The sequence below is a fragment of the Anomalospiza imberbis genome, chromosome 4, assembly GCF_031753505.1.
Source record: "Anomalospiza imberbis isolate Cuckoo-Finch-1a 21T00152 chromosome 4, ASM3175350v1, whole genome shotgun sequence".
Classification (NCBI taxonomy): domain Eukaryota; kingdom Metazoa; phylum Chordata; class Aves; order Passeriformes; family Viduidae; genus Anomalospiza; species Anomalospiza imberbis.
In genome coordinates, this window is record NC_089684.1 from 15,221,481 (window position 1) to 15,234,949 (window position 13,469).

General features: G+C 43.3%; 1 protein-coding gene across 2 annotated transcripts in view; it reads right to left on the reverse strand.

The window, feature by feature from the left end:
* GLRB (glycine receptor beta) overlaps positions 1 to 7,509 on the reverse strand; it is a 46,149-nt gene extending 38,640 nt beyond the window's left edge. Inside the window, exons 1-2 of one of the 2 annotated variants that reach the window (XM_068187213.1) lie at positions 7,379 to 7,509; positions 5,796 to 5,949 (exon numbers count right to left, since the gene is read on the reverse strand). In XM_068187213.1, the coding sequence (XP_068043314.1) occupies positions 5,796 to 5,917 (122 nt within the window). In that variant the 5' untranslated portion in view covers positions 5,918 to 5,949; positions 7,379 to 7,509. The remainder of the gene's footprint in view (positions 1 to 5,795; positions 5,950 to 7,378) is intronic. The other variant, XM_068187212.1, reaches the window with a different exon arrangement.
* Between the last annotated feature and the right edge of the window lie 5,960 nt (positions 7,510 to 13,469).

The window sequence follows — 13,469 nt, forward strand, 5'->3', positions numbered from 1 at the left end:
AGAAAGGTTCCTTCATTGCTAATTTTGAAACAGAAACCCAGATTAGGCACCCTGAACTTTGAACTGTGAGTTGAGGGGGTGAAACAGCTCATCTTTCATCTCACGTTGTAGACAGACCAAAGAGAATAGTCTCCTAATGTGGACACGCAGACAACCTTCCTGCAGTTAGGTAGTGTCAATAGCTGTTAGTGTCCTTGTCTTGCAGAAAACTCTTAAATCCAGCTTTGGTTTTATAATTCAACATTCCCAGGGTTAGACACCTTAAGGAGTGTTTATATGGGACTCTGAAGTGCCTTATTATTCACTAAACTTGAGAAAAGCAAGCTGGTTCATCTGCCTGCCACAGATCTGACAGCCCCCAAACCAACAGAACCAGGTTAGCACAGTATTTCACTCAGCTTGAACTAGTACCGCTCTCAGTAATGCTTTTTTTTTTTGCTAAAGTTAGCTTGCTTGCTCCTAGCTTAGGCATCTTTGCATTCCACCAGTCACCACCTGTGACCCTTGTGCATAATGGGTGTCTTGTGGTGTCTCGATATAACACACAGATGTAAAACAGGATAAGCATCAAAATGTTTCAGCAACATTTTTGAAGTAATTTATCTACATCAGTTCCATACCCCAGTATTTTTTTTTCTAAATGTTGTAAGTATGGAGACAATAGAAGGTAAAATCTAACTACCTGCATGGTGGTATAAATGGTGATATAAGAGGAAAGCATAAGCTGAGATATATTCTATATAATTTGCCTTGACAACAGAATTTAGACCTATGGTTTTCCTTGGGCTTAGGTAAAGGTGGTGCAATTCAACCCACAGATCCAAGTTTTTTCTTAATCTGGAGGTTGCATATGACATATACAGTGTAACTTTTCCCCACAATGAGAGTGTCTCATCACTCCGGTGTTCAGAACAGAGCAAACATTGCTCACCGAGAGGGAAAGTTACTGAACGAGAACCAGTCTGTCATGCTTAACTACTGTTTTACAAGACAGTTTAGGTTTTGCTTATACAGCTTTACCTTTTACTGCCCATCACCACTGGCAGTGATATAACCATTTAACCATTTTGAAAACAAATTCTCAAACATTCTGGAATGTGGCCCTCTATCGGGGATCACAACTTTCCATGAGAGTTATGTGATACAGAATAATAAAAGCATTGACCAACTGCTGTTACTACAGGGCAGAAGAATTTTCATAGGAACAAGACCTGGGCTCTGCAAAGTACTTATCATTGGAATGACTGTCAGATGTATCTTCATCCACAACCAAATTCAGGCTTTCCTTTCAACTTCATTCCACCTCCTCCCACAAAGTGTATAAACCCTTCCACCACACCTACAGATGAAAATGTTCACAGACTATCACCAGTGTCTTCTAGATGATGGGAATGAAGAGAGACATGATACCACTTTCCCACCATTTACATTTTGGGGTTGATCATCTACTACAGATAGAGAGGTGATGTTTACCCAAACACTTGATAAAGAAGTTACAGTTCATGGAGAAGTAGAGAGGACCCACAGTATAAAATATATTTTGAACTTTTACTTTAGACTTAACAGGAAGAGTATGTCAGAAGCTTAAAGTTAAACAAGAGAAATTTGAGGACAGAGTTTCATACAACTCTGCTTTAAACACATCAAAGCCTTTTTTCCCTAGTTCCACTGTCTTTTGTTGTTGTTTTTTAAAAGAAGCTGTTTATTGAACCTTTGCATCTGTGACCTTTCTAAGCTTCTGCCCTGGCAGATGGCACAAGCCATGTTTTCTGGAGGGCTTAGAGGGCCATTTCACAGTTTCTGAAGTAGCTGATATGCTTTATTCAATACAAGCCAAATATGATTTGTACTCCTGCTTTGTGCATAAAAAAGGTCTCTGTAGATATTATACAGTATTTAGTGTACAAATGCATAAAGATGAAGAGGGATGCTGTTTTCAAAGTACAGTCCTGCTGCCCAGACAAAAGGATGAGATTTAGTGACTGAGGTTTTGCTCTCAGCATTGCTGTGGCATTAGGGACGCTGAGAGATCTTCAGAAGTGAATGCTGTGCAAGTGAACAGCTGAGTCATCCTAAAACTATAATTAACAGGGATAGCTGTGATGATGACCATAGTCATTACTGGTTTTGTTAGCTGCTACGTGACATTCTTACTTATCTATTCTATCTAATAGAATTATCTATTCATTCTCTAACTCTGTAATAAGCAAACTTCCCTTTCCTTATAATTTCCTTTGTCTAGAGATCTTGTGAGTAGTTTTTAAGTTTTCCATGCTGCTAAGGATTGTGGATATAACACCAGCAGCTCAAACACCGTAAAATACCTGAAATGTTTATTATGGTGTAACAAAAGCAAAAACATTTTTCAGCAGTGCTCTAAGTCACAGCCAACTGCCCCACATGTTTAAAAGAAGCAAGGTATTATGAGGAATTATGAAGAAGTTAATAAGAAGTAAGTAACAAAGGTCATGCAAGTATGGGCAGTCTGTGAGCAGGAAGGAGATCAAGTGATTTAATCCATCTGCAGCTGTATAAAAATCATTTAAGTATATGAAATATAAAAATAAGCTTTTTAAACAGTAATACACTTTTTTTTGAAAGGGTGGGCTTGATTTTTTTTTAAAGAATTTCCATGGAAACAAAAGGCAAAATTTTTGTTACTAAAGCTTTGTATTTCATTGCACTTTGTATTTGTGGAAGCCAGTTTCTCAGATTTATGGTGCAAAACTCTCTATTACAACATTTTAGGCCCAATATGTCAATTTCTTTGTTAATTAACAAAGATTCAGGAACCAGACAGAAGTATAATTATTCTATGTTTCACTTGGAAAGCCTGAGGTAAGAAGGAAAATTATCTAAATGTAAGATGTGAAATCTTACATCTGTTCTGACAAAGCATTAAATCAAAGTAAGAACCAAATGATTAAGCATCAGCTTCAAGAAACCCTTCAATAAAAACCTGAGAAAAACAGTTTCAGGAATAAATGAAAACAAGATGGCAAATCAAGCCACTATCACACAATGTACTGAGAAGTACAGCATCATGAATAATCACAAGGGTTTACTCTAAGATACAAAATAGAATTTTCCTAATTTAAGGAAGCAAATATCTGTTTATAAGAAAATAATGAACTTTTTATGGGGTTTCTAATCAGCTTGCTTTCATCTTATCCTCATAGTAGTTAATTTCATGCCAGAGGGGCACATTTAGCAAAAGGCTTGTATTCTGGAGAGCCATAAAAGGAAAAGTTCAAGTATGCTTATTTTTTATCCAAACAAATTCACGATAAAGTCCTCCTAGTCTTGTAGCCATCCATTTCTTAACATCAAATTAAGGAACTCAGGCAGTAAGATGAGATTCAATATAAGTTTTTCCTGAATAATGATTTGCATAGATTTAAATTTCATTATAATGTTTGCAAAAGAAGACTGCTCCGTATACAACTACTAATGCTGTTTTTTGTTCTCTTGAAGAATTAAAATTTAGCTTTTCACATGTTGCAAGGAGACAAAAGGCAATAATTTGTTACAATTAAGGTTTAAATTTTATTGCACCAGTAACCAATGCAAATTAAAGGTGGATTAAGAGTTTAACCTTTAAATGTACATTTACATTAGGAATTTGCACCATTCAATATTATAAATTACGTAAAATTTTAATTATTTGTTAAAAAAAATAAAATGCATTCTTCTGAAAGATTTCTTTAATGATTACTAGGAATTTTTTCATTTAGACACTTCCTTGAGTAGTTTTAGTCAACACTTATAGTGTCACTTGATTCCCTCTCCACTGCATTGTGTTTTGGTTTGATTCTGAGGAAAGATTTTTTCTTTTTTCACAAAGAAAAAATTAATTGTAGTAGTCAACCTCTTTTACAACACAGAGTGTCACCAAAACAAGAAGTTTTGTGAAAGATCGTTTAAAAAATGCTGATCATTGGAAGTTTGCCAACAGCAGCCTGAGTTAAGAGAGCATTGGACAATTTCTCTGCCAGATAGAGTTGATTTTCATTGCTCATTCACATGACAGGTCTTCTAGATGCCAGCCACAGAAACAGCAACCCCACTATTACAAGTGGCTCTCTCAAGCTGTGAACTTCAGCCAAGTAAGATATAGACAACTTGGTCATTATTCAGGAGACCAAACAGGACTCGCTGCTACGGCAAGTCCGGTCGGCAACACTGCACAATGGATCAACAAGTATTGGATTCACCAGTATTTTTTAGACAGCTTCAACTGGAAAAGTATCACTTTGAAAATGATGGCATGTATTCAACCTTTTTTTAAGTGTATTGGTGACAAATGACATCGTATTTAATGGCACCATGAAATACAGGGCTTAAAATAAAAACAAACAAGAAAAATCCACTCCTAAAGATAAAATGAAATTGCTGTTTTGAATTCTATTAAAACTTAGTCAAGGAAAGGGGGAAATGCTGGGTATTTAAACAAGACCACAGAAGACCTGGATTCAATTCCCAGCTGCCTAACTCACTTTCCAAGGGCTTCTGTTCTGATGCCTGTCCTGGGAACCCTGACATTTCTCTCCTTGCTATAAACTCTCACAGCAGCTCAGACCAAAAGCCTCATCCAGACTCAATTAAATTTTAAATGGGAAGGAATGGGTAGGGGTCATTTCAGATGAGTCATGATCACATTTGAGACATAACTTAAGGTTTTCAAATCTAACAACAAATACAATTTTTTAGGTTTGATATAAAAAAAAGAGAAGGAAGACATGCACCATATGTAGAAACATTCTAAAATTTGATATCACCGTCAATATTTGAAAAGAATGGAAATTTTAAAAAGTGTTACTTGAACAATGCTTCTGTCTGATTATTCCACTTTTACTTTGTTTTTTCTTTGGAAAAAGTTGATTAATGTTAAATAGCCAGTCTAACATTCTGTACCTCTTCTTTTATGGCTGAAGAAGAAATATGATTTAACTTTGTCTAAACAATTTTATTATTTCAGTCATAGTAATATTCTACACTTACTGGCAACTTATCATAGTCCATCAATGTTTTCCTCAGATACTTACAACATAACACAAAAAAATTAGTAAGGCTGGCCAAGAAAATTATAAAAATAGCACTCACAAATAAAATATTGTCTTATGGATCACAATGTAAAGTGTGGTAGGCATTAGAAAGCGAGAGTATTTTTAACATCAAGTAATCATGGGCATCCAGAACACATCCTCTATTCAACTGGGCAATCACAGATTATAATTTCCTGTATTTTTACAGGCAGACTATTCCATAAGGGCATACTTTATTGCAACAATCAATATACCTCCATAAAAGTTATAGTACTGTACATGATTGATGAAAGATGATGAAGACCTTAGTTCTATTCAACATGCAACAAGAATATGTGTAGGACAAGCCTTCTCTTACAGAACTAGCTAAGCAGAAGCTGAAATTCATCATGACAGTTTTGCACCCTCCTTGCTTTCCCCAATACACCTGCAACATGATGCTAGACAGCACAGCGCTGTGGGACCACGCTACTGTGTCCCCATAAATAGCAAGGGCACTGGGTTAAAATCCACCACAAGGAAAGGAACAATTACTGTGGCTGAGATTTTCCCTTGCACTAAAACAGACTTGCTGTAGAAGGAACACAATGACAGAACTTAGCTACAATACTGGTCAAACCCATTTCCACCACAGACCCCAGCCTTTCAGCAGAAGCACCACCTTCTACTTCAATTGCTACATAATTTCCACTGTTAAAAACAGGGCAGGATCACCATCATACAAAAGCATAAAAGAAAGCAGGAACATACGATGGACATAGATATTGCTTCTTTTTCCCTTTTCCTTTCTTTGAAGACTTCTCTTTGGAATAGACTTCTTCAATCCATAAGGAGAATGAGATGAAACATAAAATCGCTAGTAAGAACTTCATCTTGAAGATTACACTTCAGAGAGATCTTCAGTCTGTGGTAAAAGAAAGCAGCTTATGTTAGTAGGGCTGGATATGGCAAAAGGAAATACATACCTGCAAAAAGTAAACAAATGCTTCATGGGAGTTGGGTTTTTTGCTGTCCTTCATTGTCCTGGGAGAGAGAATCTATTCACATGTATCCCTGACATGAAACTGACTTAGGCAATTTCCAGAGAGCCAAGTAACTTCCCAAAGTTCAAACTGACAGTGAGGAAAAGACTTAAATGCAGGTTTGTATGTTTAGGTTCAGTATGTTTGGAAATGTGATGTCTTTCAAAGACTGCCTAACCAAAAATATTCAGAAGCTTGGAAAGGGGTTCCTCACCAGAAATGTATCAACTGCATTAAATACAATGTCAACCAGTCATGTAGCAAGGCGAAGAACTGCAAGCTCTCTATGACCTTGCACAGATAAAATAGCAATCATTTCAACACCGGTTATGAGAAGAGGTTATAAATATAATTTTATGTATAGAATTTAAACACAACAATTTTGCATTAAGCATTTCCACTGCAGAGTCAGCACTGACAGGGCCTTGCAAAGATGACTAAACACAACCCGTAATACTATGCTTTATTGCATCGTGCTCGGCTTAATATTTAAACTTCTCTGGGGCAAAAGCACGTACCCCAAAGGCCAAGAGATGAGTTTGTGCTTGGGCAGAGGCAGCCCCACCTGCCCCTGCCCCACTGCGGCACCCAAGGCATTTTCCATTTGTTTGCCATCCTACAGATAATTCCCAAGCATTTCCTTGGGCCAACAGAAATCTCGCAGATGCCTCAGAACCTGCTGCCTTTTCCACTTTTATTTACTTGGATTTTTCCCTCCACTGTTTTCAAAAAGCTGTGCATCTCTGTCTTTTCCCTCACCTCGGGGAGGCACCGAGATACTTCAGCTCCCCCTTCCCCGGGAGCCGCAGCATCGCCACCCCCCCGGCCCGGCCGGGAAAGGTCGCGGATCTGCCCCTGCCGCCACCTCGCCCGGCCTCCCGGCCCGAGGTCTCCCAGCACCGGGAAGGGAGCGGCCTCCGCGCTGCCGAGCGCTGCCGGCGCTCCGCGGGGAGCGGGAGGACGAGACGAGCGGGGCTCCCCCGGCAGCACCCCCGCGCCGTGCCCCACCGCCGCCCGCCGCCGCCCCACCGGCGCTGGCCGAGGTGCTGACGCGGCTCGGCCGTGCCGCCCGGCGGAACGGGGCCCTCGGGCCGGACCCTCGATCCCCCGCCCGCCCCACCGGGGGCGCGGGCCCCGCCCGCACACGCGGCCCCGCCGCCGCCACGGCCGCGCCGCCCGCGCCCCGCGCTCACCGCCGACGCTGCGATCCCCCCGCGCTCAGCGGCGGCGGCGGCCCGGGAGCGGGCGGGCCATGCCGCGGCCCGGCCGCAGCGACAGCGCGGCTCCTCCGGCGGCGGAGTGAGCCCCTACCTCCGGCGGTGCCTCCGCGGCCAGTGAGCATGTGCGGCGCCGCGGCGCTCCCCGGCGAGCACGTCCCGGAGCCCGCCCACACTCGGGCACTGCGCGCCGGGAGGGGGCAGCGGGCCCGGCTGCCCGGACCCCCCGCCCTCCCGCCGCTGGACACGGGGCACCGGCGAGGCGGTGGGAGGTGGAGAAGGGGGTGGTGGAGCGAAGCATCCTCTGGTCTCTGGCTGGAGGAGAATGCGTTCGGTCGGGGTGTTGAGAGATACCGAAGAGAGTTGGCACGAACAAGAGAATATTAGCAGAGAGGGACTGCGTAGGATGAGGGGAAGAGCGAGTGCAGTCTTGCACAGGTTAGTGGGATGGTGGATCAATGGGCCGAGGCCCATTGTATCAGGTTCAACAAGGCCAAGCGTGGCATCCTGCCCTTTGGTCACACACGGCATCCTGCCCTTTGGTCACACCAACCCTGTGCAGGGCTACAGGCTGGGGGAAGAGTGACTGCAAGGATGCCCAAAGGGCTCTGGGGCTGCTGATCAATAGCAGCTGAACATAAGCCAGCATGTGCCCAGGTGGCCAAGAAGGCCAGTAGCATCCTGGCCTGGATCAGCAATAGTGTTGCCGCTAGGACCAGGGCAGTGATTGTCCCCCTGTACTTGGCACTGGTGAGGCTGCACCTCAAATCCTGTGTTCGGTTTTGGGCCCCTCACTACAGGAAGGACATTGAGGTTCTGTAGGGAGTCCAAAGAAGGGCAACAGAGCTGGTGGAGGGTCTGAATAGTAAGTCCTATGAGGAGCAGCTGAGAGGTGGGCATGTTTAGTTTGGAGAAAAGAAGGCTCAGACAAGACTTTTCTGCTCTCTACAACAGAAAAGAGGTTGTATAAGGGTGAGGATTGGTTCTTTTTCCAGCAGTCCCTTACCAGGCCTAGGGAAGGGGCAGGAGCAGTCCAGAACACCAGGGTGGGCAGGGAGAACCTTGCCAGCTCACCTTCCACTCCTCACAGCCTTATCCTGGCAACAGCACAGATGCAACCAGGTCCAAGCTGATGTTGGGCCAGGGCATAGGCCCAGCTCCCTGGGATGAGGACCACCTCCTTTGCTCTTTCATTGTCCCACAAGCAGCCAGAGAGATGACCCTAGCATTGCTGATGCTCTCTTTAGATATAGCCGTAAGGGTGGAAGTCATTCCTGTCTGGCCTCTGGATGCAGGTGACAGTAGGATATGGCTGAGTTGCCATGTGTTCTAGCTTGTCATGTCATGGTATGGGCCCATGTGAGAACCTTCACACAACACACCCAGAAAGCTAGCAAGGAAAGGACAAGATGTGCTGCCATCAGCATGTAGTGAGGACTACTTTGTTTAAGAGTGATTTTTAAATTTTCAGGATGGTTGAACTCAGACATTTGTATGCACACTTTGTGAATGCAGCAGCACTTCTCCATCACTGCCAGCATTTCCCTACAAGAAGCTTGCTCTCCTTCCCACCTTGCTCAGGCTTCCCTAGACAACTTTTACCCTGGGATGTGGCTATGGTCTGATGGTTTTCATGGTGGTGGGAAGAAAGGCCAGGAAGTGCATATGCCACAGAGGCAGATGAGGGGAGAGATGGCAGCTGCATCACCAGGGAACCTTGGAAGCCAGTGTCCTGATCTCATTACCATGGTTCCCAGGAAAGACAAAGGGTTCTCCCAATGGCAGCAACTTCGTGCTGCTCTTGGAGAGGAAGAAAACCAAGCTGGCCTTGCTGCAGGGGGTTCTTCTCTGCTCATTCCCTCTCCTCATGTTCCTGAGCTGTCACAGAGAGACGCAAAGAAGCAGCTGTTTTTGAGCTGTTTCCAATGAGCTCCCTGCCCGCAAATGTTAAGCTGAGCAGACAGGTTTGGCTCCAGCTGTCTGGAGACAAAGACAGCAGTACCAGGAGGACCAGAATGGGCACTCCACCTATTTTTTTTTTTTTTTGGCTGTTGAGTATGGGAAGGTTAGACTCTGTCCTGGACTCCTAAGATGTTGCTGTATGTGCAGCTGTGTCCACATTAGGGTGCCTGTAAGTCCCAACACAGCTCAACTCACCGGCAAGGTCTTTGTTTTCTAGGTACAAACCCACCAAATAAAATAGCAGGAACCTGAAAGTCTCAGCAATTGCCACAGTTCATCCTGTCCTCTGGAAGTGTTGCCTCTCCAAAAAAAAAAAAAAAAAACTACCCCAAGGGCCAGATAAGACTCTGTGGCTCTATGCCACACTTGCCAATAAACTTTCTTCCATGACTGTTTGAAGACAGTTTCTTTTACCTGGGAAGAGCTTAGCAAAAGCATTTTTCTATTGCAGCTTCTTTGAAGCAGCGCATGTCGTAACACTTGATGCTGGGGCAAAGCAGGGATCAGCTGTGGGCAGCAGCCCCTGGGGTCCCTGCCAGCTCCTCAGCCTCTGCCAGCCCATGGCATCCACCAGTTCACACCCCAAGGAAACCTCCTCCCCTCCATCTCAGTTTTGCTGTCCTGTTCCACATGTGCTGGGCTCGGCACCACTTCCAGGTCATAATTCACCTGCAAGCTGGGGAGTGCCTAGGGGACAGGGGCAATTGCTTTGGCAGCTTCCTTGTTCCTGCCACAACATTAGGCACATGAAAGAGAATGGCAGCTCCTTCCTGGTTCTGCTTTCAGCTGGGATAACAATTTCCAATCTTTCACCCTTCACAACCTCCATCTCCTCAGCCAGGCAGACTGCAGTTAAGCCATGAACCTGGGCTGGCTCTTGGCAGAGCTGCCCATGCAGAATTGAGATACCACAAGCCCCCACTCTGGCTCCCAGTTCCATATCCATCCCTCACCCACACACCCGAAGAGGGGAACATGGCAGCAGGAAGCAGATGGCAGTGGAGAAGGCTGATGATTAAAGTCAGGACTATTTGCTGTTAGGAAATTCCAACTTCTTCCGCCAACTACAGCAAGCCTGGCTGGGGCTTGCCCCCATGCATTGGGACACTGAGGAGAAGCTGGCATGTCCCAGAAGGTGCAGAGCCCCAGCACAGCTGGCAGGGAATATTCCAGGACCTGTTCTGTGGCTGTTAGTACCCCAAAGCCATAAAAAGCCCTCAGTTCATGTAAGCTTCAGCAAAGGAATCACTTCTTCAGCAATCAGCCACAGCACATGCTGGGCTGCTGGGTTGTTTTCTAATCCCAATAAACCACATTGAAAAGAAAAAAAAGTATATATTGCAGCCCAAACCAGAAAAGCTCCTATTTCAACCCAACCTGACTAAGTCCCACAGACACTGTTCATCCTGAGATAGGCTCTCCCATGGAGAAAGGGGAATAAAAAGCAGGTCAGCCCCAACCTACCATAGGCAGGGGAATGCTTGGACAAAACAAATTTTATAAAGAAAAAGGAGAAAATTAATTTCTCTATTCTCCTTGAGCAAAAGAGTTTTGTGCAAGTGTTTTCCACCTTTGGCAACAACCAAAGTTAGATATTTTGGCAGGATACCCTCCACTTGCCTCAACAGTGGCATCAGTTCTTTGTCCTGACTTGCTGTGAGCCTGATCTGCCTCTGCCAACTGCCCTGGCCTGGCTGCCCTTGCCCCACCATGGCCTTCATCCATTGCCAGCCAGACATCGTGGCACCATGGAGCAGGTCCTGGAGCCTCCATGCCACTGCTAAGGGCAATCTCTTCCCTTCCCAGCCCACAGGATGCCTTTCAGAACCTTGGAAAGCCTGACCCACAGGGCTCTCATCTCTTTGACTTGCTCTGCCAGGTTTCAACTGCCCCCAGGCACATGGATTTTTTTCTTAATTGCTGCTTACATTTCCATATAATATCTTTTACTCCCCATTGCTGGGGACACAGAGCTGCTTCCATTTATCTCCAGAAACATTTAATTTCACTTTTCACTTGCTCCCTCCCTCCTTGCCACTTCTGTTCATTTACCCAAACTGGCCCTACATCACTTCTCATGACCCAGATGATTTAGTATTATTTCAGTTCTTCTAAAGTTACTGTCCTCCTAACGCTGTCATCTTAGAGCACTTGCTACAGACTCAGGAAAACTAGGACTGAGGCAAATCTAAGTCAGAAGGGAATGAGGAAGAAGGCTTGCTTTGGGCAGCAGGATCCATCTCAATCCATTGGGTACAGGCATTGGCAAGAGCTTCCTGATCAGGGCAATGCAGTGAAGATTCTTTAAGAAAAGGCCTCTTCTTCCACCTCTCACCCTATAAAAGTCCAAGGTCACAGACAACTGTTTTCCTGCCTGGCAGCACCTTCTTGGCAGGCCAGCAGGGACAGAATAATCACTCCACCCCCTTCACTGCACACTTGCAAGAGGAAGCCAGAGCTGTCATGCGTGCAAGGCTCTGGAGGACAGCCCGCACGCATACCTTTCAGATGTCCTATTGCAGTGCCAACTGAGCTGGCAATGCCCTAACAGGAAGAAATGGAGAAAACAGCCTAATGAGAAAGCCTTATATGCCCAAGCCAGTTGATCATGAGTAATGGTCCATCTTCTGCTGATTGCTTTTGGTCATATCAGTTTGTATTTCAGAGATCCTATTGAAAAGAAGTGAATAAAACACAAGTTTTACTGGTAAATGAATGTTTAGGGGAAGGCACGTGTCTGTCTTAATATCCATTGTATTTCAGAGTGCAGCAGTAGACTTAATTATCTTTCCTCTGCTTGCAATTGCTGCCTTGTCAAGAGTTGGGAATATTTAACTATGTTAAATTGTCTAATTCAGGAATAATTCCCATAAATTCCTGATCTTAGACAATATTCACTAGAAAATTATTGTGTAAACCAAATGCAAAATATAACAAGACTTTTGTAGTGATCAGCCCAGAGACATTACTTGTTTCCTTAGTTTGCAGTAGTAGAACATGGATATCTGAAGGTCCAGCTCTGCTGTTTGATCACACAAAAGATACTTTGCAGCTGTAGAAGATAGAATTTCTTTGGGTTTATTGCTCTTTTTAGTCTCATTAACGTATTGAATTTTGTGCAATAACACTCTATGTGTATATATTTCAAACAGCTTTTTTCAAACTTTTGATTTTTTAAGTGACCTATACTACATTTAACATAATAACAATAAATTAAAAACAAAAAGGCAGAGGACTCAGAGAGTAGTCCTGTGTGTTCTGTAAAGGCACCTGGATTAAAATACAGATTAACTAAAGTTCCTGCAGAAGAAAGAAAAGTAAGAGACCAAGCAGATTGGCCTGAGTGGTCACTAGAAATCAGAAAAACCACCTAGGAAAAAGTGATTACAAGTTCTGTGGCCACAAACCTATGTAATTCATAAAGAATCTGCTTTACTAGAGGATGAATTATGACTGAAAAACAAATTTCTAATGTCAAATAGCTGACCAAATTTTATTAAAGCCTTTATCAAGCCTTTTTCAGGAAAGCAAATGAATATTTTTAAATTTCTGTTAACACAAGGACACATGCCTTGGCTTTCAGACTAATTCAGTTAAAAATTCAGGCAGACAGAAGACCCAAATCAAATGAAAATCATATATCATTAGTTTCAATGCTCACCACCGTTGTTTTTCTTATAAATTGAATTGATTTAATTCACACAATTAAAAAACACAGTTTTAGAAAGGATTTCATGTTCTCCAACCTTTGTAATTATAAATGGTTTTTTTTTCAATCATGTGTCGCATCTTGATGGCTATGGTGATCATCCAGAAGATTTAGAGATTTACAGAACACCTAAGAAAGACTGATTTCCAAAGAATGATGAAAACTCTTTTTTCTTTCCTTCTCTACTATTGTAATGGGGTATACATCCTCAGGTCTTTGTAGGAAATACAGACAAAATAGGTATTTGGTATACAAGGTTTCTCCCATCTGGCACAAACGACCAGAACTGTGGAAGTAACCTGATTTTGTTTCTTTGAAATGAAGACCAATGATTTTCCTTTCATTTTGAAATTCAGAAATTTGAAGTAGCAAACCCATCAGCAAAAAAATAGCAAACAGAGGAACCATCAGATGAAGAAAATTATAGTCTGTCCTCCTTAATGTTCCAGTTCCCTCACCTCTCTCTGCTTTACAGATACTGAGTATGACAGATGATCCTTACAGGGTCGATCTG